The sequence below is a fragment of the Schistocerca gregaria genome, chromosome 1, assembly GCF_023897955.1.
Source record: "Schistocerca gregaria isolate iqSchGreg1 chromosome 1, iqSchGreg1.2, whole genome shotgun sequence".
In the NCBI taxonomy this organism is placed as follows: domain Eukaryota; kingdom Metazoa; phylum Arthropoda; class Insecta; order Orthoptera; family Acrididae; genus Schistocerca; species Schistocerca gregaria.
This window is the reverse complement of record NC_064920.1, coordinates 521,424,669-521,449,587: the sequence shown is the minus strand read 5'-3', so window position 1 is coordinate 521,449,587 and position 24,919 is coordinate 521,424,669. Positions and strand designations below refer to the sequence as shown.

General features: G+C 43.9%; 1 protein-coding gene across 29 annotated transcripts in view; it reads right to left on the bottom strand.

Moving 5' to 3' along the window:
• Positions 1-24,919, bottom strand: part of LOC126354726 (calcium/calmodulin-dependent protein kinase type II alpha chain) — a 976,610-nt gene that overhangs the window by 452,286 nt on the left and 499,405 nt on the right. For all 29 annotated transcript variants that reach the window (XM_050004705.1, XM_050004586.1, XM_050004623.1 and 26 more), the window contains exon 2: positions 1,311-1,405. In XM_050004705.1, coding sequence (XP_049860662.1) covers positions 1,311-1,405 — 95 coding nt within the window. The remainder of the gene's footprint in view (positions 1-1,310; positions 1,406-24,919) is intronic.

Here is a 24,919-nt window from a genome sequence, read left to right as displayed (position 1 = left end):
AAATCTCCTGACCACCATACGGATAGCTGCCCGCATTAGGTGTTTCTGTTCGATGAACGTGCTTGAGTTCATCCTTCACAGGAGAGCGCTTCTCTTTGTTATTGTATTTTACCTCCCCACTCGTCTCACTCCTCTCCAATATTCTCCGGACATGGCTCCTAGTCCTCGGATGACGGAATTTACAAAATGTCGACAACGTGATTTTCGGTTTGGATGGTTGCCTGAACAGTCAAAATGCAGACATCTACCACCAGTCTCCGCGAAATACGAGGGCCTTTTTTTTAGGTTATTATTAAAGCTTTAAGACTATCCTCCGTATTGAAACAGCGTTTTCGATTTCGAATCCACGTGCGTGCAAAAGCTTCTGGAAAAAAAGAAGACAAAAAATAATACGCAACAGCTAATAGTCAAAGTACTTAACACGAGACACTTCAAATGTTTCAAAACAGAAGTAATTTCGAGTCTTGTAGTAAATCTCATTGAGGGCCATATTTTCGGAATTGGGGAGGGAAAAAAGACCAGTGATTGATGAAATTTTTAAATATGTTACATTAAAAGATTAATTTCTGTATAATAAAAACACAGTATTGGTCAGAATGTGTAACTCAGAAAGGTCGGCTGGTGACCTGCTTCTCGATCTTTAGTGAGTTTAAGAGGCTTTGTACTGTCGTCTTTTATTCGTATACTTCCTGGAACGATCTGTATCGCAACTTAACGCCTTTGCATAGCTTGTACTGTCACATAATCGACAAATGGTAAAGTACATTCAATTTCGGTAAATTTCTTCTGCTTTTTATTCTTCATGTAGTGACTTAAATGCACTGAAGTGAAATTAATGAGCCCGCTATGATTCAATGGTTCGTTCTTTCACGTTATGCTGAATCTGGTATGTAATGCGTATGCCAAGACTCCCACTTTTGTAACTCTCACGTAACCAGCGGAGACAACCTCTGGTAGGAGTGCTCCGAAATCATAGGTGGAAACTTTGGTGCTAACGAAATTTTGAGCCTGGCTCACAGGTGTACCGAAAGAGAGTAACTGTTACGGCAACGGTTCTTGATAAACAGGAGGGTTCCAATCTGACATCGATTTTTAATTTTCACTGCGACTTTGAAACTAATTTCCTCATATGACAGTCATTTTAGATATCCAAGCTATGCATCTTTCACATATCGTGCTCCACTGACTCCGCAGTCGAACTCTTGTAAGTCGCTTACCTATTTTGCGGGTCAACTGACATCAACTGTACCAGTAACTGGGTCTACTGTGCTATCACACATTTTATTGCCGGACGTTAAGACAGTACTCACCTCTAGCTGATAGCTTCTTTGTGTTGATGATCTTTGCTGCGAACTCCAGTCCCGTCGATTTCTGAACGCATCTCCGCACGACTGAAAATGCGCCCCTGAAACAGATAACAAAAATACGTGTACAATCATCATGGCAAAAATTAGACACTGGATGGAAAATTAACAAAAAAAAAACGAAGTCGAATTTTCTCTAGAACAACATTTACTTGGGGACACACTAAATCACTTCTGTTCCTGAAAAATGTATCCGAAAAATTAGTGAAGAGCAAAAAAGATTCTCTTTCACTGTCTAACACTGTAATATGAGGAACTGATGACAAACGCTCTTACTCTCGTCCTAAACCATGTGCACAGGCACCACCATAATAATTGTTTTCACGTAATGCTCACATCAGTAAATACTCTGCATAAGAAGTGTGTGTTTTTTTCGATAATCAAAGTCATAAATTTATTCCTGCATCCGACAAAGCGATGTGCAAACAAGATGATGAATCTCAACCAAGTTAGAACAATAAGTGACAGAATAACATCGTAAGTTCGATGAAGCTTTTCGCGGGCAATGCTGAGAAAACAGCAGCGAAATCAAGGAAGACCTGCGAAAGGTCGACGCTTGGTGCAAGAATTGGTAGTTGACCCTCATCATATAGAAATGTAACGCGCTTCGCTTAAAAAGGCAGGAAAACCCATTATTGCACTATTACACGATTGCAGGGCAATCTCTAGAAGCGTTTATTCCGTAATGTGTATAGGAGTATGCGTACACAGCGACATAATGTGGAGCGACCACACGAGCGTAATCGCAGGTAATGCACATTCAGACAGATACTAAGAAGAATCCTCATTAAACCTTGTCCACCCACAAAGGAGATAGCTTATAGAATCCTAGTTCGACCAACACTTCACTATTACTTGAAAGTCTCGGATACGTATCAGATAGGATTGACACAAGAAATACAGAAGCTGCGAAGGAGAGGAACGTGTTTTGCTACAGGTTAATTTCGTAAGCACCAAAGCATCACGGATATGCTCAACCAACTCCAGCAATCATTATGTGGTCCAATGTGAAAATTCCGTGAGCGTACATTTCTAGAAGAATCATACAGTGTACTGGCGCTCCTACGTATATGTCACAAAGAGATCACAAAAGTAAAATTATAGAGATTCGAGCTCACACGGAGGCTTATCAACAACCGTTCTTCACGTGAACCATTCGCGACTGGAAGAGGAAAGGGAGGAAATGGCAGTGGAACACAAAGTACCCTTCGTCACGCTCCATTCGGTGGCTTGCGGAGTACACATGTAGGCGTAAATATTTAAGAATTAAGAACTGGGCGAAAAAAAAAAAATTGTCTGAAGTTCCAGTACGAGGAAGTGACGAAGAATCTCTCAAGAGAATTAAAAAGAAATGTGTACATGTTGATTGAATTTTAAATGAAACAAGAATGATTTATTAAGATATTTCAATAAAATCAAGTAACGCTATAATGCAATAAACAGCTGTTATGTGAAACATTTTTGTATATAAACTAGATACGGTGCTGGAAGCATTACAAATTTGAGAATTGGATTATACAATCTTCAGAGCATTCAGCTATACAAAAGCGGATTTGCGAAAGGGATGAGTTTCATTTTATTATTATTGCATGAAATTAGAAATATTTCAGAGTGAAAAGAACAGTTTATATAGAAATGATTCAGAAACAGTAGGATACTGTATGCTACGAAAACAAGGTGAAATATATTTTCCATGCAGCTTCATGAACCAACCGTGTATACACCGACGGGAAAAAAATCGCAACACCAAATAATAATTAATGTAGGGTACCGGGATTTCGGGAATACATTTGCCTAGGTAACATACTACCTGATTAACATTGCAAGAGCACACGTGAATGTAAGCTCGAGGTAAGCCATTGCAAATGTAAAATGCTGGTACATTAATAACCGAAGTAATTGCTAGAATGTTGAATGCAAGCATGCAAACGTATATACCGGATGTCAGTTGGTGGGATGGAATTCCACGACTGATGCACTTCGTCGGTCAACGCAGGGACGGCTAATGCTGTTTTTGGATGGCTAAAATGGTTTAAATGGTTCTGAGCACTATGGGACTTAACATCTATGGTCATCAGTCCCCTAGAACTTAGAACTACTTAAACCTAACTAACCTAAGGACATCACACAACACCTAGTCATCACGAGGCAGAGAAAATCCCTGACCCCGCCGGGAATCGACCCCGGGAACCCGGGCGCGGGAAGCGAGAACGCTACCGCACGACCACGAGCTGCCGACTGTTTTTGGATATCGCTGGAGTTGTCGTCCTGTGATGTCCCATATGTGCTCGATTGGGGACAGATCTGACGACCGAGCAGACCAACAAAACATGTCTACACTCTGTATATCATGCAGCTAACGCTGTAGATCATGTTGGGTTACAAAAAAAGGTATGTGGGCTCGAGTTATCCTGTTGGAAAACGCCCTCCTGGAATACTGACCATGAATGGCAGCACAACAGGTCGAATCACCAGACTGACGTACAAATTTGCTGCCATGGTCCTTGGGATAACCACCAGAGCGCTCCTGCTGTCGTAGGGAAACGCAGCCGAGACCATAACTCCAGGTGTAGGCTCCGTGTGTCTAGCACGCAGGTGAAGTTGGTTTCAGGCCATCAAATGCCTGCTCCTAACCATCACACGGGCATGAGTGGCACCGAAGCAGTCAGCTTTCATCAGAAAACACAACAGACCTCCACTTGGCAGCACTGACGTCGCAAATGTTGGTGTTTTTGGGTCAGTGGAATGCACACCACTGGGTCTCTGGTTCGGAGCTCTCCTTGAACTAACTAATTTGTAATAGTTCGTTGTGTCACTGGGCTGCCAACTGCTGCTCAAACTGCTATTGCGCATGTAGTGAAATGCGCCACAGCCATATGCCGAATACGATGGTCTTCCCTTTCGGTCGTCGGCAGCCCCGTCTTCTTCCGACCATAGATTCTCGTGACCACCGCTGCCAGCAATCATGTACGGTGGGTATATTCTTGCCAATTCTTTGTGCAGTATTGCAGAAGGCATATCCAGCTTTTCGTAGCCCTATTACACGATCTCCCTCGAACTCAGTGTCGTGTTTATCGTCTTGAAGTTACTTTTGACTAGCATTAACTTACCACGTCCAATCTCATAGGTAACTAATGCTAACGACCGTTACAGCGTGTGTTTAAAAAGAAAACCTGCTCTGCATCCTCTTGGTGACGCTAGTAGCGCCACTCTTGTGCGACTGGCTCCAACTATGAATTGATATCTTGTATCAGATGTGGAAACACGTCTACCAACGTTCGTTCAGATGGCACAACTGCGGACCGGTGTGGCCGTGCGGATCTACGCACTTCAGTCTGGAACCACGTGACCGCTGTAGTCGTAGGTTCGAATCCTGCCTCGGGCATGGATGTGTGTAATGCCGTTAGGTTAGTTAGGTTTAAGTAGTTCTAAGTTCTAGGGGACTGATGAGCACAGATGTTAAGTCCCATAGTGCTCAGAGCCATTTGAACCATGGCACAACTCCTTAATGTTGCGATTCTTCCCGTCAGTGTAACGTAGCGCTTCTAATGAGTAAGTAAATATACAGAGACTATTATACAGTTTTTTATGAATTCAGTAGCTCTGGCTTAATGTCTGGCCACTATAAAAATTTGGTTAAGACACAGGTCGGAAAGTGATAGTGGCTAAATGATAGCCATTCGTCCTCGCGTTGTATGTTTCGCAGCTATATGCAGAGCCTCGGCAAGCACGGAAGGCTTCAAGGTTAGCGACACTGCTTGTCACTACATTCTATCAATCATAACGTTATTTGTTTTATCATATGATGAATCGAACGTTTGACTCATGTTTGACTTCAGCTGTTCGTGATTTATACCGTGATCTATGCAAGAATAGAAAATGGGTGAGGCGCTACGAGAGAGGCGTTCTGCACCAATCACAGCGTCGTTTATTATTAATATTCAGGGAACGCATTTTCCTAAAAGAGTCATTAAGTGTGTGTGGGGGGGGTGGAGGGGAGGGGAGAGGAGGGGAGGGGCAGGGGTTGGGGAGGGGCGGGAGGGGGGGAGGGGAGAATTTTCGAACGTTGCTTCAGTTTCCTAGCGTGTTGTACTTAGTACCGAGTGCAAGTTCGAGAGGAACCCATAAGCAGTTGTTAATGATTTTCAGTGTTGTGAAATGAGCTGCGATCTCATAATCACATCACAAACGTCGCTACCATATCGCCAAGTAACAACAGGTTTGCAACGGGAGTCCCAGTACACAGAAATGGTTCGAATGGCTCTGAGCACTATGGGACTTAACATCTGAGGTCATCAGTCTCCTAGAACTTAGAGCTACTTAAACCTAACTAACCTAAGGACATCACACACATCCATGCCCGAGGCAGGATTCGAACCTGCGACCATACCAGCAGCGCGGTTCCAGACTGAAGCGCCTAGAACGGCACGGCCACACCGGCTGGCTACACAGAAATATTCATGCAGTTGTCGCGAGAAAGTGTGTGCACAGCGTGTAAAACGTCCTTCTCCTCCATGTACTCAGTCTATTAATTACTCTCCGACTCTGTACTGTATTAAATATGCGTTCCAAACCTTGTGAGTATTGCTTTTAATAATTGCTGGCGGACTTCAAATTTATTCCGGGGCCGGGAGCGGATTGGCTGTCAGCTGCAGCTGCGAAATTCCGCTAAAGCCTTTCCACCTGCGTCCCCGCGCGCTGTTATTGCGAGAGAATTAATAATTTGCCGCGTTTTAATAATTACGCCGGCAAACTCTCCGCTAGCGGCGGTGGCTACAGATTTAAAAGGACAAAAGGGCGCCTCAGCATTTCATTACTCCCGTTCTCAACACAGCCGCTGCGCGCTGTAGTTACAGAGTTTGAGCTTCCCCTGAAACAGCGGGTAACATTATACCGGATAAAATTTTACGCTGCCAGTTTTAGCTTATTTATTTCCTTTCCACTTGTCTGTATCGTTTTCGTGCTTGCACGAAAGAGTACATATAAATTTCATAGCAGCAATACACAGCTCTAAAATTCTTCTTCAACAAAACATAGACCACATGTTTACTGAGGGGCCATGTAAAAAAAGTAAACAAAGGAGCTGGAGATGAGATATTCGTAAACAGATTACGGTATAAGCGAATCGTACAGTAGCATTAAGTGCAGGTTTAAGTTGTAACTTATGTTTTCCTATCCTTCGGGATTTATCTTCTCCTTGAAGGCACTACCTGATCAAAAATTTTTGTACTTTCAACATTGCAGCACAGTCAGCAATCGTGATAATCTAATAAATATAAAAATTGTCAGCCTCGATTGCGGTAATGAAACCAACCTTTACCTAGATTTCAGCCAAAATAATTGAGCCTTCCAGAAGATATACCTGAATCTATAATTTGTCTAAGAGGGCATGGTCTAGAAATACAACTAAAACAGCCTAAATAGGCGTAGTCATATCTTAAAAATGCGGTGCATAAGTTTGGGCTGTTGTGGAGTGTGGGAAACAACCGAAGAGATTGGTCTTAGGAGCGTCATTATTACAATTTTGGATCAATTTTATTGCCAGAATTCATTTTTGGGGCCGTTTTACAATTGGTGGAGTAATTTTTAATTTGCTCGCACTCAGTCTTGTGCACATAGAATGTCAGCCTGCTCTCGCTATTCATTGTGTCATCGTAGCTAAGCCACGCGTGGAACAAGTAGGTGGGAAGCTCTCGTGTGGGCGTGTGTGGGTGAAGATTGGCGGAGGCCTCTTTGATCCTGGCCCTCGCCTACTAATACGCGTACAGCGTTGTCTGTCGGGCGCCTTACCCGCCACTCACCTTGCAAATGTCGGCCTTGCGCCCTAGGCGGGCGGAACAAGTGCACGTGGGGCCGCCAGGGATTAGCGAGCGCGCTACAGAGGGGCTTAGTGCTAACGAGCTGAAGCCCGAAGAGCACGCTGCGCCCTACCCCTCCGGAGGCGCTGGACCGAGCCTGAGGGAGAGCGCACAGCGCAACAGTAAGTGGTTACACCGCAGGTCGCTGAACACCGTCTATTTCTCAGGTTTGTAAACGCAGTACGCTCTTCAATAAAAATGGAAAAAAAAGGCTTCGACGTCAACTAAGCTCTTAATGCTTCAACGAGCGTCTTGCGTGAAAAGAAGTTTAGTTTAGATAGATTGGGAGGATACTGTCAGACTGTAGATGCTCTACAAAGAAGATCGCTCAGAGAACATCTCTGCGACATATACTGGAATACTAATCAAAAAGCGTTTTTAGTTTGATTAACAGTGGACACCGTGCATGCATGTACTTGAAGGGCAGCACGGAAGGCCATATGTTAGTTTGCCAAGAGGGAGAGTTCACACAAATGCTTAGAAATCTCAACTGTCAGACACTCGGAGAAAGACTCTTAACATGAAAACCTTCATAGATGATCCCATCAACCAGCTCCTGCTAATATTAGTCTGATCTATACATCTCACTTTCGCACAGATCGTGAAGACAACAACAGCATTTCATCCACGAACGAAACGAAAAAAATAGATGTAAAACTTTTCATAGGACATAGTTCGAAATTTTGCGGAAAAGCCACTTTAAATCGAAAATTTGCAACAAGAGACTCAGGAAACATCTGAGAATTTCAAAGAGATAACTCTTGGGAAGTGTGTCCATACCGCTGTCCTGCGAGCCAATTAGGTTGCTTATTTATATGAGCAACTTCTCATTTGACTCCACAACGGTTGATGAGCTCGATACATCTCTCCCATCCCCTTTCCCTAAAAATCCGTATGTCGTTTAACAAAAAAAAAACTGAATTTATAATAATGATCTCTGCATAAAAAAATATACGGGTTTCTATAAACTGAGGAAAATTGAAAAGTCAGTAACATGGATATACAAAATAACTGCAATACACAAACAAGGTGCAATGAAACACACACATTCCCACCATCTGCACATAGCAGACGACGGCGCAGCGAGAGAGAGAGAGAGAGAGAGAGAGAGAGAGAGAGAGCGGAAGGGGCATAGGCACCGGGGGTGGGGGAGGGGGGAGGAGGGAGAGTCGAACATTTTAGTGATTAGCAGCAACGACGGTTTGTAGACTGGAGGTTGCACGCACAACATCAAGGACTTCATGTAATACAAGAATCCATAGAAGTGAATACCGACAATCACGTTATTTACGGGCACGACATCTCCGTCCAGACTAAGAGGGGATCTGTTAATCATGGGTATTTCTATCGAAAAGGGGGGGGGGGGGGAGTCGTAGTGAAATTCTTTCGATGACAAAGAAAGGTACCATCTCTAACAAATGTGGCAGCACATCTCACCAGATAATATGCACGATTCAAATGGCAAGGGGAGAAGCTGAGATACTACAACAAGAACTTGTACAATTACATCCCACAAGTTGGTGATCGTCTGGCGTATGGAGTCTTACTTCTAATACAGCTATGAGGCAGTTGGGCTCATCCGAGGTATTTGTTATAACGCGAAACGATACACCTTCGAAGACTGTAAATAATGGTAAACACATATTATTATGTATCGTTTTTTCGAGGTAGCACCACCAACGTCATGGCAGTTGTTTGTTGTGAAATGAACGCAGTCTATAAATACATGCCTCACATGTATTGTTCATTCGAGACTTCGTGCAACCTGAAATGTTCATTTACGAAACTGTTTCCTTACTTACTTAAAAGATGCACTACTATCTGCGTAATTCTTACCTTAAAAGCCTCGGACACCCTGTATAGTAAACACAGAACTGCAGGTAACAGAAAAAAATTATTGCCGGAAAACTATGAAGCAATGTTCGATTACAGCAGTTAACTGTTTTTGAGGAATCGAATGAGATCTAGCATCACAGAAAGGAAAAAACAGCACAAATTTTCAAAGTTCCAAAATATATCAGTGACTAACAGTTGCAAGGAAACGGCGATTTTATTCGCGATTACGAACTTTCCGACATGGCCGAATAACTCTGCAAGATATACGACTGGTGGCCAAAGCCTTCGATTATCTTTCACTGATTTGTGGTTTGTTTCCGCCCTTCTGCGAACCCTATTTCCTAACTTTGTCGCGAGGGAAGCAAACTTCTTCCCTCTGTCCTTCCGTTGGCAGTCTTATATACCTTCCAACTTCCCTCACATTTCTTTGTGGTGGTTACGAGATGACGTAAGCTATATACTCAATATAAAAGGTCGGTATGAATTAAAAGGCAGTGACGAAAAATCATGCGGTCGAAGAGGAAAAGGCAGCATCAGTATTAGTGGTAAATTACTGAAAGATGACAGTAATGGTCAAATTTCATAAACTCATCTTGCAACATGATTACGGTTACGCTGTAGTTTATTTCGCGAAGGATGGGCGAACTTTAAGGCGCGTTTCCGACCAATAGACTACAATAAAAAGTGACCGCTCAAATGGAGGAATACCGACGCTGTACGTTTTCAGGCGGAAACGGAAACATTCTAAATGCCAGTGGCGAACAGTGCTAAACCTAACTGATTTTCGCGCGGTTACCATATTTTAGACTTAAGCGAGAAAAATGAAATAAGCTAGCACTGTTTTCTATGTATACCGGTTTATCGATACTTCAAAGCTGCTCATGTGTTTAAGCAACTAACTGATTAAATTTAAACCTGGGGAAACAAGCTAGGGGAAGCTAAATATCGAATCCTTTAGCCACTTTTGCGCAGAACCACAAGCGAAATTGTATTTTAGATAACATTTGTATGGAACGCATCAACTTAGCTTGAGAAGCAGCAAAACGAATCGCTGTTTTTAAAATGTTGACGACGAAGACTTAAAAACAGAGTAATAGTAAGAGGCAGAAACTTCTGGTGCCGCTAACGGCGAGGTGTCACTACTACACACTTTGTTGACATTCTCCCGACAGAGGTGACCAAATTTTGAAGGCACTGAACTAGTGCGTGGAAAGAGCGAATTTCGGATTTTCTTTCAGCCGTATTCAGGTTTTCTGTTGTTTCTGAAAAGAATCCTCGAACAAGAACAATGCTTATTTTCTCCAGTATCCTTGCGTACTTGATCTAGTAGTTCGACTTTCAAGAATTCGACATCGGCAAGACGTTATACTCCACCCTTGCTCCTTTCTCTCCTGTGGCATACATGACGCGCATTCAAATGGAAACAAACCGTCTCTGCAAAGAGTTACTGCAGTTTTATTACATAAAAATCAATTTCTTCCCACGGCCAAAAGTCCTAAACCGTTGTTGATATTGCGCGATATCTGTCAGCAGCGGCACCACGTCTCCGTTAGTGTACAACAGTATTCAGTATTTAACACCCTTATCAACATTCAACAGCTGATAGGTTCTATATTTTTCCATTTCTAGAATTCCTCCTTTTATGAAGTTCAGAAACCTGTTCCTTCTTCTTGAACGAGTTTTTCCTAGAAGTTTTAGGATATATGGAACTGAAGATTTTTTTCACCAGTAACGAAACGAGTAGTAGCTTATTTCCGTTACACTTGCGTGGATTTGTATAGCGAAGTAAACTGGAGGTTCAATTCATTCATTACAGTTTATAGCTAGTTTTTTTTCGATATATGTCGAGCAGCGTGAGGAACTATCGTATTAACAGTAATCTAAAGCTATAAAGCAAATGCTTATCTTCTATGCTCGATTTAGAAACTCGATATTAAGTAAGTGATCACTGCTTGTAACACTTACTTACTAGGGTCACTCAAAAAGGAATGCACACCATAATTTCAAAGATCCAGCTTTTGTTCTACTTCATTGCTATACACGAGGGTCGTAGAAACATTCTTCCCGCTACAACCTACTGTTAAGAGTGCCTTTGATGCAAGGACGAGACAGTGACAAACATTCACATGAGGCTGATTAATGTATATGTAGATGAAACTGGTGATCGCAGTGCAGTTAGTCGTTGGACAAAGTAGACACTGACTGACAAACGTATAGCAGTGAACGCTCTGTCAGTCCGGGTGAGAATAGAAGAAGCGAGCGTCTGCAGAATATTTACGGAGTTGAAGTTGAAAATGGTTTGCGGCACGTGGTTTCCGAGATCACTGTGTGTACAACACTGAAGCATCGACCCCATACCCTTATCTGACGCCGCACGATTACAGCCTCTTCGGTACACTGAAAGCATCGCTTCGCAGAACGAGATTTGGAGATGACGATTCCCTTCTAAAGGCTGCTAGACTGTGGCTCAGACGTACTGGTTCTGGCGTCTACTGTGCAGGTACACAGGCCTTAATTCTACGTTGTCTAGAGCAGTTGAAAGTGTTGTGGAAAAAGTGAAATTTTTCGCACAAATGTATCAACATACTGTAAAAATATTACAGCTATGGAAAATAAATTCAATATTCAAAAACAAACAATACGCATTTCTTTTGGAGTGATCCTCTTAGTTTTTTTTAAAAAAATGCTGCTTGTGTACGTCAAAGCATATATCAACGTCTCTTTCCCGACATGGTCGGAAAATATTCAAGGAGCTGCTGCCGAAGATTACTGCTGTATGCCTTTCGAATAAACTTGTAAGTTACAGATCTAAATCAGGTATTTCACCAAGAGCAAATCATTGCAGATTTTCTTTGCGAGGTTGGGGGGGGGGGGGGCGGGGGGAGGGGGAGAGGGGAATTATCAATGTATCACTGGCTTGAAGCAAATCGCCACGATGTCTTCTCCTCATTCCATAGAAGTTCTTGTACCCAACGTTCCAAGTTATTACTTCCATACTGGGTGAATCACCCAAAACTTGCACAGCAAATATTGTGGAAATGAAAAGTTCTATTCATGTGTGGATTTGACATAATAAATTGGTAGTCAAGGGCTCGCGTTGTTAGTCAGTCAACAGATTGTAATAAAACGTAGAAAGTTTATTTTTTGGGCAAACACACACTTTTTGAAATGGAACAATGAATATTGATAGTAACAAACTAAAAGGAGGATAAATTAGAATGTCAATGATATATGTTGCAGGATGATGTAAAATCAACTGACAGGCATTATGGATACAGACGTTCAAACATATGTGGACATCAACACGTTGTCAACATGCTATTGTCTTAAAAATCTGACATTAGGCACAACACGCACGTTGTAAATCTACTAATGTTCCAGTTTATATCTTCATTAACTTTCAAATAAACTAACAATTTATGAGACTTTATGTAAGACGATCTATTTCAAGTAAATTTATGACTTGAAAATTATCTAAGAAGAACTTATACTATCACGAAAGAGAGAAACAGTCAAACTTGGTTTCTTGGCCGCCATCATTTCTCTAACTACAAGTCTGCAACTGCTCGTGCCATCCAGTGAGGAATCTTGGAACTGAAATACGTTCTACAATTCAAAACCCTTCAACCACGATGAACGAAAGAACGGACATCACGCATTCATATATGTGGTCAAATTGTTGGTCCTTTAAACTCCGGCTGCACGCGACGATACACCTGGTCCACATACCGCCAGAACTTTACGGTGAATCTGTACGAAATTTAGACGTTTTGACCACAGGAATCTTACAGTCTAGCGGACGTTTTTCTGTTGCCGCACCACTTCACTCTCACCCTGTACTGCACCCGTTATCCGTACCGCAGTAGAACTGTCTCTGCAGGGAACTCAGAACATGCACTCTCTTCTGATGTGTCACATTTGTTGCGCGGTGTCTTAGCTGGCACGACAAGAATACCTTGCTTTCTGAAATCCCTAAGTAAAAGACGGCATTACACAACCGCGGAGACACCACAGTTATCTCTATATCCTAACTGTCTAAAGACAGTCTAGATCGCAGTATTTATTACATTTTAGATAACCGGTTTCGATTAGTATAGGTCCCGAGCACACCCAATGTCCTCCTTTAACACCCACAAGTTTCGGGTGAAGTTTGGCTACGCACGGTGCATGTAGTATGAACGAGCGTGCTGTCCTTGTGTACAATAGGGAAGGCGCGCGATCTGAGTTTCATCGAGGGAGATTTGGGATGGCGCGGAGGCTCTGCACGACTTGTCGGGTGTTCGAGGAGTGTTGTGGCATCTTTAACACGTGGCGACACCAAGATGGCTTGTGCGGCCACCCCTCAGTACATATGTCGGACGTCGCAGGATGGGCAGACCGGTAAAACAGGACAGGCGGCGACCTGTGGTGGAACTAACATGAAACTTTAATGTTGGGAGAAGTACAAGTGAGTTTGAACACGTAGTGCACAGAACAATACTAACGCTGGGCTTCAGCAGCCGATGATCCATGTGACAAAGTTAACAAAAAAAATAAAAATGGCTCTGAGCACTATAGGACTTAACATCTGTGGTCATCAGTCCCCTAGAACTTAGAACTACTTAAACCTAACTAACATAAGGACATCACACACAGCCATGCCCGAGGCAGGATTCGAACCTGCAACCGTAGCAGTCACGCGGTTCCGGACTGCGCGCCTAGAACCGCTAGACCACCGCGGCCGGCACACAAAGTTAACACCACGACATCACAACTACAACTGAAATAGGCATGTGACCATCGACACTCTACGTTCGCGCAGTGGCAGAGCGTTGCATAGTTTTATGAATCCAGGTATCATCTTCATCATGCCGAAGGGAGACGCGAATCCGTCGTCTTACAGGCGAACAGCTTGTGGACACCTGTGCTGCGGAACGGAGAGTATCTAGCGGCAGCTCTATTACGTTCTGGGGAACATTCTTGAGAGCATCCACAGGTCCAGTGGAGCTCGTGTAAGGCACCTTGACGGCCAAGGAGTATCGTACACCGGTTGCAGACCACGTACAACCCTCCATGATTATCATGTTTCCCGACAGCAGTGGTACTTCTCAACACGACAATGCGCCATGTCAAAAGGCCAGGAGTGTGATGAAGTGTTCGACGAACATGGTGGAGAGTGTTCCAATTGATGTACTGTCTCCCCCACCACCAATTCGCCAGATCGGAACCCGATCGAATACAACGTGGGATGTGATTGAATGTGGCGTCAGAGCTCATCGCCTACCTCGGCGGAATTTACGGGAATTGGGTGACCTGCGTGTGTAGATGTAGTGCCACCTCTCTGCAGTCACGACGCCTCACTGCTAGTATCCGTGCCAAAGGTGGACATTTCGGCAATTTTACCAATTGTATTAGGTAGGTATTTCAGATTGAAGAGGAATATGCAGGTATTGGTCGAACGAAGGGTTTTTGTAAGCTGCCTTCTTTGTCGATTTCCGAGAACTGTCCTAATCTGCCCTACCAGTGATTAGTTTTATATGGCCGTTCCACGTTAAATCGCTCCGTTCGCATACTCCTAATGTTTTATGGGTGTAACTGCTTCCAGTGATTGTTTTGCAAATGTGTAAGCATACAATAATGGACCTTTCTGCCTATATGTGCGCAAGAGGTTACATTTGTTTATACGGAGGGCCAACTGCCAATCCGTGCACAAAGCGTCGATCCTGTGCAGATCTTCATGCACTGAGTTACAATTTTCTAGTGTTGCTACTTCTCTGTATACAACAGCAGCATCCGCGACAAGCCTGATGCAACTTTCGACGTTATCCGCTACGCTGTTTATATGTACCGTGTAATGGTCGTACAACACTCCCTTGGGATATCCCCCACGTTCTTTTACGTCTGAAGATTTCTTTCCGTAGAGAGCGACAGGCTATCTTCTGTTTAGTAAAAACAGTTGGCAGAGCTGATCTGATAATTCGAACGCTTTGATGTTGTCCTTTGGAAGGCAGTGCGGAATTATATCGAGCGCAATCTGGAAATCGAGGAACATGGCGTAAGCAGGGCGCCGGTATGTTCTGCTTTGCGACGAACGGTGCGAGCTGGGTTTCACACGATCGTTGTTTTCCGAAACCACGTTAATTCCTACAGAGGAGATTTTTGAGCTCCAGATGTGTTATAACAGACGAGCATACAACAATTTCCAAAATTCTGCAGACATACAGACTTCAGAAATATAGTCCTACAGTTTTGTCCGTCTGTCTGATGTCCCTTCCTGGAAACGGTAATGACCTGCGCTTTTCTCCAGTCATTTGAAATGTCTCTTTCCTCTAGCGACCTAGAGTACACTGCTGGTAAAAGACGGTCAAGTTCTCTGACACACACTATGTAAATCGTATTGGTATCTCGTTATGTCCAACGGCCTTCCATTTCTAGAGCGATTTCACTTGCTTTCCTATCCCATCTGACATCCTGACTTTGGTATGACGACCTAACGGGGAACTAAAGCGCGCTATTCCTCAGTGAAACAGTTTAGGAAAATGGTGTTTAGTTTTCCAGCCTTCTCTGTGTCATCCTCGGTTCTGGTACGTGTACTGATTTGACCTTATGACCAAAATTTTTAAGGTTTTCTATCAAGTCGGTGAGCAGAATTTTACTTTCGAACTGTAGACAAACAGAAAAAAATAGATGAGACATTGTTCCAGAGATTAGCGCGTCACAGTCGTAAAGTCAGTGCTCCGTTCGGCCCTCGTCGCCACATTAGAAGTACGCCACGACAGCCAGATGAGTGGTGGTGTCTCCGCTAGGGCAGGGCAGCCAGACTTTCTGGACGCGGCGCTCAGTATATTTAGCAGTGACGCCAGCGCAGATGCATCGCGGCAGCCAGCCTGGGCCACGGCCGCCCCTCTATTGCCTCTGCACGGGACAACACGGTACTTCACATCTACAGGGATCACGCTCCGTACTGCATACTCATAGGGATATTACAAGGAATTATTATACTTCTAACAACTCCGCATCACTTTCTCCAGTTTTAGTACAAGATTTTTGCCTCATTTGTTCACTACCTGAAGGCTAGTCATCACAAGTATCGGACAGAAACCGAATAAGGAACGATGGCCGTGGGTCGATTTTCGATACTGCCAATAATTTTTGTTAGACGACTGGAAGGGAGTGTAGTCAGCGTCGTTAAGGTGATACAGAAGCAGAGAACTGGAAGACTATATCAACGAACGGAATGGCGGGGTGCTCAATGTACGTCCCTCCGTAGAGACATCGCATGACGCACTACGCGGCGATGACACAGAAGTCCTTGGGCAGATCGTGGTCCACGAGGTCTCATCGTGGAGTTGCTTTTATTGCCTGTAATTCTGCCTATCACCGACTATGCCATTAGCAGCCCTACAATATCGCCATGACAATAAGGCTGGATAAATGAAACACCTTGAAGTGTTTACATCGTGCAAACTTAATGCTCACATTAGTTTGTCGTGGATATAGGCATCTAATTGTAAAATTCAGAGTGGTGTAAAAGTCTCTTAAATAAAAAGGAATTCTCAACCCGAACTCGAAATCAACAGCCAATAAGCTTAACCGATACCAAAAACACATTATTCAGATAAATGAATTCGCAAAATCCTACTTGTATTCGTCGCCCTAAATGCATTGTCGCCAGTGGTAACACCGGTTCCCGTCAGATCACCGAAGTTAAGCGCTTTCGGGCTGGGCTACCACTTGGATGGGTGACCATCCGGTCTGCTGAGCGTTGTTGGCAAGCGGTACACACAGACCTTGTGAGGCAAACTGAGGAGCTACTTGATTGAGAAGTAGCAGTTCCGGTCTCGGAAACTGACATACATCCGGGAGAGCGGTGTGCTGACCACATGCCCATCAATATCGGCATCCAGTGACGCCTGTGGGCTGAGGATGACACGGCGGCCGGTCAGTACTGTTGGGCCTTCATCGCCTGTTGGGGAGGAGTTTTAAATTCATCATCAATAAAATGAATTTATGGGTCAGAAAACGTCTGAAAAGCTAAGGGTGTTGAAGGTAAGTTATTCTCGGAAATAATTCTTAAGAAAAATTCGATACGTTGCGCTGTTTCAGAGTTAATTGGCATTGAAGTTAGCCAATCAGGCCGTTCCGCGCAAGTTCAAGCGACCCGCCAGAGACAATGCCGCGAGACGCCATATACGATTAGTGGCTTGGTTGGTTAGTTGATTGATTTGGCGGAGGTGATCAAGCAGCGAGGTCTTCGGTCCCAACGTATTAGGGAAGCATGGGGTAGGAAATCGACCGCGCCCTTTCAAAGGAACAATCCCTGCATTTACATGAAGCGATTTACAGAAATCACGGAAAACCTGAATAATGATGGCGGGATGCAAGTTTGAACCGTCATACCCCCCCAGAATGCGAGTTCTGTGTGCTAAATACTGCGTCACCGCGCTCAGTCAATTAATAGAAGTTTTTCTCATAGTGTAGACGACTGCGCACGAGACCGCTCAGCCTCTGGCTCAGCGGTCTCGTAGGCAATTTCGGTATCGCTCTTGTTTGGTTTGAGGAAACCAAACGAAGAACATGCTTTGCGACACCGTCTATGGCGGGCCGCTTAAACTTGTGCGCGCCGCGGCCTGATTTCCTAACTTCAGTGCTAATTAATTCGGAAATGGCGCACCATATGGGACATTTTTCCTAACAATTATACGTATCTCAGCACAAAAAACCCTGCAACACCATCATAAGCTTTTCAAGATGTTTCTGATCACCCTATATAATGTGATATATTTTTTCCTGGCAACTCACCTGTGTCAGTTTGTTTAGCTGTGTAGTCTCCTCAGCCAGTTTCCGCTCGCAGTGGAAAGGAGGATTTTGATCGCGTGAAAATGATGTCTCGGCCTGGGAACTGATCAATGAAAGTGTCGGTGTTTCAGCCTGTGCTTTTCTCTAAAAATAAGATGTCAATCCAAAGGTCCTTTAGCTTATCTGAAAGTCTTTATGATCATTTTTTCATGTTTAGATATTCTACTGAGAATTGTGGGTCTACAGGGGTAGTAATTCTGTGCTGCCACGACAGAAATGTATCCATGTTCTGGCGAACGGATGAGTGAAGCGATTTAATATGCGACTGATTTCATTGCAACCATGAGTGTAGGCATCCTATACGATTCAGTTTCAGTAAGTGTGAAAAGAAGCCATACCGATACGTGAGAAGGCTTTTGGTGGGTTTGGCAGACCTCAAAACCCCCACTCTAAACACACGATTCGATGATATGTTGATCGTCAGAGAAAGTTGTTCCCTCGAGACCTTAAATAAGGGGTAGCCAGTATGAAAACTCTGAACGTAACATGTTTCTGTGGGAATTTATTATACATATGCACAAAGTGGCACTGAGATTACTTAGTACGAACCCACCAGAGGAACCAGTGACGGTAAGCCAACAGAAAGAAGTGAAGGCGCAGGAGAACTCTTTGCATTGAAGTGCAGTGCGTTCGAGTCTTGGAGGAGAACACCTGGCGAATGTTGTTCTGTTAGAGTCTTGGGGAAGTCAAGATGGCTGCTTCTTCCAGATAAGACACTTGCCAATGACTGACACTGCATTCTAGTGCAGATTCTGCTGCTGACAGCGTTCTTGCCCAATTTTATTTACTGCGAAATTAACATGACACGTAATTGCTGACACTGTAGGAAACAGCTCCAAAGTAAAGAGCCCGAAAATAAGCAACAACTAGCGTTTAAATCGCGAGGTATCGACCAAAATAAAACTGCAATTCCTTCGTAAACTGCTTCCAAAGAAATGAGATACACAGGTACAGAAAAATTGTTATTTATTACAACTGATAAGAAAGGCAATACTCATTTGAAGAGCATAATGCTTTACACGGCGCCGAACTAATGAAAAGAAAATGCATTCCTGCCGTCGGTTATAGTGAGATTTAATGTGTAAGATATGATCGCGTCTCCTGTCCTATGCCCCTTCCCCCCTCCCCCCGCCACGACCCCTGCCCACTACCAACCCAATTCCACTGGTTTAACTATGGTGATGCAGATTTCAACAATTATGGGGTTTCGCACGACACCAGCGTGCATTATAGACATCGGTAACAATAAGAAGAGTTCCTGTGGTTTATGTATGTTAAAAATGTTAGAATCAAACGGAGATTTAAATCTTAGATGCTGTCATAACACTAAATGAACATAAAGAAGGATAGATTAGCGTTTCATATTCCGACGCTGAGGGGATCATCAGAGATGGATCACAAATTCGTATAGAAAAAGGATGATACATTGAATCGGTCAAGTCCTTTATAGGAACCTACTGTCACTTGGATAAGGGGTTTCAAAGTAATCATGAAACACTGGAGTCTGTACGGAGAGACGATGAACGACAGCTCTGGAATGGAAGCCCACTTACCTTAAGCACTGCGTCATTTAACCGAGAGAGAAAGAAACCACGTGAAAGTACTATTTCACCCCTTGCCTTGGAACGCACCATCGGGACGCAGCGCTTTCACTACCAGGGTTGGCCCGAGTCTTGCAGCAGCCCCGAGGGAACGTGTTAGCGGTGACATACGGTCAGGATCGGTGCTGCTGGAGGTGCGTCAAGGCAATCGCCATAAAACGCGACCCGCGCTCCGGGCAGGGCCGGTATATTTAGGGCTGACGGATCGGCTGTCCGGGCTGGAGACCGATCGCTCGCAGGGCGACCGGGACGCCGGAAGCCTGCCCCGTTGCTGAGCGTCCATCTTGTGCAAGCGCTCTCTCTCTCTCTCTCTCTGACACACACACACACACACACACACACACACACACACAATCTCCATCTATCTCCAACTTTGTACCGCGCCCTACTTACAATAACTCAGTGCAGAAGTAAATTATGACGAGTGACCACTTTTCCCTTGATAGTGTTGCACGCCGAAATAGTACAGCTGGAGCAGAGAGAGAAATTTCTGACCTCTTTACTAGCAATGACAGAGACAGAGAAAATTGGGTCAACAGTCAGGCAGGATTCCAGCTACTAAGTCTTTCTGACAGTGCTGCAGACGGCATGGAAGCTACTGTGACACCCTGAATGGCCTGAGCACCCGAGTGAGCAACGTATCAAAATGACATCATGGCGATGGGGGGACATTGTCATACCGGTGACCGTTTAAAGTGTCACACGAAACCTTAAGTCGGACGCACGAGGAACTATTCCGTTTACTGATTTGGCAGAATACAGCGTCTGAGAGGCGAAGTTGTGAAATCCTGAGGCGACCAAGAGAGTTGACCAAACGTGAAAACTAGAATGAATTATGTCATTATTACTTCATCACTGCAAATTACAGGAACTCGTCTTACATAAATGCAACTTATATTCTGGTGTTCTATTCGGTTCCCAGTCGTCCCGTCGAGGGGGGAGGCTTTTGTCGGTCGACTCTCTGCTTATCTAGTCGCCTTAGATCTTCTACGGAGTATCACGTGCGTTGTGGAGGGGCTTGGTCGGCGTGAGCTGCAACACCAGCTAACGAGTCAGGACTGATAGGGAGCTGTGCCTGTCACTGGCCTGCAGGCAATCTGGAGGCCTAACCAGCAAGGCCTAGGGGCAGATCATCTGTCATTGTGTCGGCGTCGATGCTGGCGCCCGCCCACGTTAGACTTCGCTTGTGCCAGGCTCTCTGTCTTGATGGGAGGTCACGGCACTTCGCATACTACTAGTGGAGTCGGTAAACGCCTTCCATGTGTGTAGTCTACGACGATGCCACTGATGCCGTGACCACTGTCTGTCGTAAGCTGTGTGCAGCCGCGCTTGCTGGGGACGCTGCTGGCCGCTAAACGCAGGCGAAGAGACTGGCCTCTTGACGTCGCGGCATCTGAGTTGACGCGCCGCCATCTGCAAGCCGAGTGGTGACCGGCGCACTGCGTTCCCCAGCGCTACGCTACCGCCAGCCCTGCCCCCGCTGGCTGTCTGAACTTCGTGGCATCCCCTGCTGCATTTCTTCGCCTTCTTTTTCTTTTTCAAAAATTTATTACTATTATCTCTGTCATCTGTGTGTTCCGGTACGTATTGCTGCTTCACACAGAATGGATTGCGAGTCAGCGGCTCGTACTGTTAGCCAATCAAAAGACTGTAATAATACTTACTGTAATTTTCGTCCAAACCTACACTTTTATATGGAACAATGCCTGTTGACTTTAACATTCTAAAAGCTTGGTAAATTAGAATGTCAGTAGTACTGCAGGATTCTAGTGCGACTCGTTTACGAGACATCAGTTTTTGAAAAGTTTCCACTCTCTCACTTGTCTTTGCAACTCAACCTGCGTAGTTGATAGGTTATGTTTGCTTACAGAGATCGTGTGTGTTCCATGAGTGCATTTTGTGTGACATTCCAAGCAGTATGCCCTGTGTGGATGATGGGATTTACCATTGAAGAAAAAGCCGACATACTCATTGTGTATGGAGAGTGTAGGAAGGATGCAGTTAATACTTTGAAGATGCATACGGCAAGAAATCACAACAGACCCCAACTATCTCGGCAATTATCTATCAACCTCAACCTCAACCTCTTCAACCAGTTACATGAAAGAGGTAGTGTAACTCCTAGACAACGTAACAGTATGAAACAAGTGACGACGGAAGAGGGGAAAATAAATGTATTTTATCTGACTGTTAACTCACGCGCAATCGCACGAGGAAGTGGATTAATCAGGCAAGTGTCCTGCGCATTCTTCCATCGACATATCACATTCTTCTCTCCATCAACATCTGCACGGGAACGATTATGATAATCATGCCAACTTCTGTACATGGGCAATAAGATAGGATATTCCAAATCTATCATGTATCTTGTCTAGTGATAAAGCTATATTAACCAATCACGGCCAGGTAAAACGCCGAAACATGCGCTATTAGTCTGTTCACAGTCCCCGATGTCTTCGTCAGGTGGAACGTCAGCGCCCAGGGAGTGTAAACGTTTCGTTGGCTCAAACGGCTCTGAGCACTATGCGACTTCTGAGGTCATCAGTCGCCTAGAACTTAGAACTAATTAAACCTAACTAACCTAAGGACATCACACACATCCATGCCCGAGGCAGGACTGGAACCTGCGACAGTATCGGTCGCCCGGCTCCAGACTGTAGCGCCTAGAAACGCACGGCCACTTCGGCCGGCAAAACGTTTGGTGCGGGACAGTGAACAATCAGCTCATAGGCTAGTGTTTCGTAGATGGAACACTGAACGCACACACGTATCACGGCCCCGAAACACACCATCTTCCACGGATGCGAGAAGACGGTCATTTGCAGACTAGGAGGAACCTGTGGTACCAACATGATGGCTGCCCAGTCTACAGAGCACAAAGCACTACAGCATGTCTTCACGAATTGTTTCCAGACCGTTTCACTGGACGCCTGTACACTTTCTTTTTTCTGCAGGGAAAGCTGAAATACGCTATCAACAAATACGTACCAACTATACCTGATGATATCCAACGTATTATTACTACAGTCTGCTTGTACATCTTCGCTGAAATGCTAGCACGAGAGCAGGAGACGCTCCATATCAAACTGTGAAGTGTTGGTGTGGTAACTATTGAAAATATGGTATCCCGTAAACGACACGCACTGGAATGCAGCAAAAAAGTCACTGACATTCTAATTTACCCTACTTTTAGTTTGTTAATGTCAACAGACAACGTTCGATTTGAAAGAAAAGTATATGTTAGCACAAAAGTGTGTGTAAGTATTATTACGATCTGTTGATTGGCTAGCAATATGCACCCCTGACTACCAATCCATTCTGCGATAACCGCACATCAATAACACTTTTCATTTTCACATCTACAGTGTAAGTTTTAGGTGATTCACCCTGTATATTGTTTCCATGTGATAGACAAATTGTTGTTTGACGAAACGTTTTGATAAAATTTGCGTACGAACAAGTATTGTTTGCTTATGTAAATTAAAAACCAGCCGTAATAGCAAATAAATAAGTAATGTTTTTAGATACATTACATTATTTTCGCTGAGAAAATTACTGCTCCTAGATACCAGCTCCCAACTAGTTTAAATGGAAGCAAGGTTTAAGAAAAATCAATACACCTTCATACGATTTGTTAACCTATAAAAAGCGGACGACAATGTAAACTGGTGCAACCTTTTTGAAATTTTGCGGAAAATAGATGTAACATACAGGGAAACGTGGCAATATTTAGTACGCAGGTCTGCAAGAACAAACACGAAAAATAAGAATGACGGTCCAAGAACGAAGAAATGAATATAGTCTCTTGCCCCTGCTCTTCTATCTACACATCGAAGAAGCAAGCAAGGAGCAGAAGATAAGCTCAGAAGTGCGATTCAAAAAAATGTTCAAATGTGTGTGAAATCCTATGGGACCTAACTGCTAAGGTCATCAGTCCCTAAGATTACACACTACTTAACCTAAATTATCCTAAGGACAAACACACACACCCATGCCCGAGGGGGACTCGAACCTCCGCCGGGACCAACCGCACAGTCCATGACTGCAGCGCCTCAAACCGCTCTGCTAATCCCGCGCGGCTAAGTGGGATTAAAATTTAGGATGAAAGGATACTACAGAAGAGATTGGCTGAAAACATTGCTAATTACAGGAAAGAATCGTAGGACATAATGAATGGAATGAACTGTCTACTGAGCAAAGAATATAGATTAATAGAAAACCAAAGAAGAATGTAATGACGAATAACGGAAATGAGATTTGCGATGAACAACCAAATCGGGGGCCGCACAGTAGACCAGGTGAAGAATTTTGCTATCTTTGAAGCAAAACTATGGACAACAGACGATACAAGGAAACCACACGTTCTGCCAAAACTAGTTGGTATGTCAGCGGCTATTGCACATTTCGTACTGGTATCCCTGTTACGTAAATTACTTATTACAATTCAGTAGTAGTCTAAATAGTTTAATTTCTAGATGAATATCCAAACGACGACGTACAGCTCATAGATCACTCATTTGCGGGACTCTACGTATTTCGTAAAGCTTCCGACATGTATCTGCGGAAAAAACCGGTTCACTTCCACCGGATGTGGACAGCAGTCACGGTGACTTAAGGATTCATTTTTCTGTTTGATTTTGTTTTCCAGAAACAATGGGTATTCTTTCCTCTTACTGATTTGCCGCATTGTGCACTCTGAAATTAATCGCATTCCTTGCTATGCTCTGTTACAGAGCGCGGCTTAAGAAATCAAGCACCATTGAGGTAATAACTGTTGTTTTTAAATACTAATGCACGGGCATAGCCAAGTCGTACGGGTGGGTAAAAACTCTGGCAACACTAAACCGTGATAGGTGGTACACGTAGAGTAAGTTGGAGATCAGTTGCGTCTGAGTTCTAGCATGTCTTTTAGCCATCAGTCTGCCAGGTCTCAGCTACGCGTGTTTATTAAATTTCTAAAAGTTTGACGTTCTTTGTTTACATTACTGAGTCCGTAGCAGTGTCGAAGGTAGTTTTTATTCTGACAGTTTTCTAATTCATCTTTAGATCGCAACAGCCATGGTGCCAATATTTTTTTGGCGAGTGAAGTCGTTATTTGATTGTATCTCATATGGTGAAAACAGGTTAGTGAGAAAACATTCACAACATGTCAAAATCTGCTCTACCGTGGGGACACCACAAGACAGACAAAGATTGCACAGCATAGGTCAAGACTGTAAAGAACAACTTCAACGTCTGTGTGAGTTGCTGCAGCATATTTTTGTAGCCTACAGGTGAACTTTGTACCCCAAAACATGTTGCTTGATTACATAATTTAAATAAGCCAACTAAATTTTGTGACCGTTAGAAGTGTCTAAATAAAACTTTATCTTTTTGAAACAATCACGGTCGATTAACAGTGCATATTTTTTTAAAGTGGTCC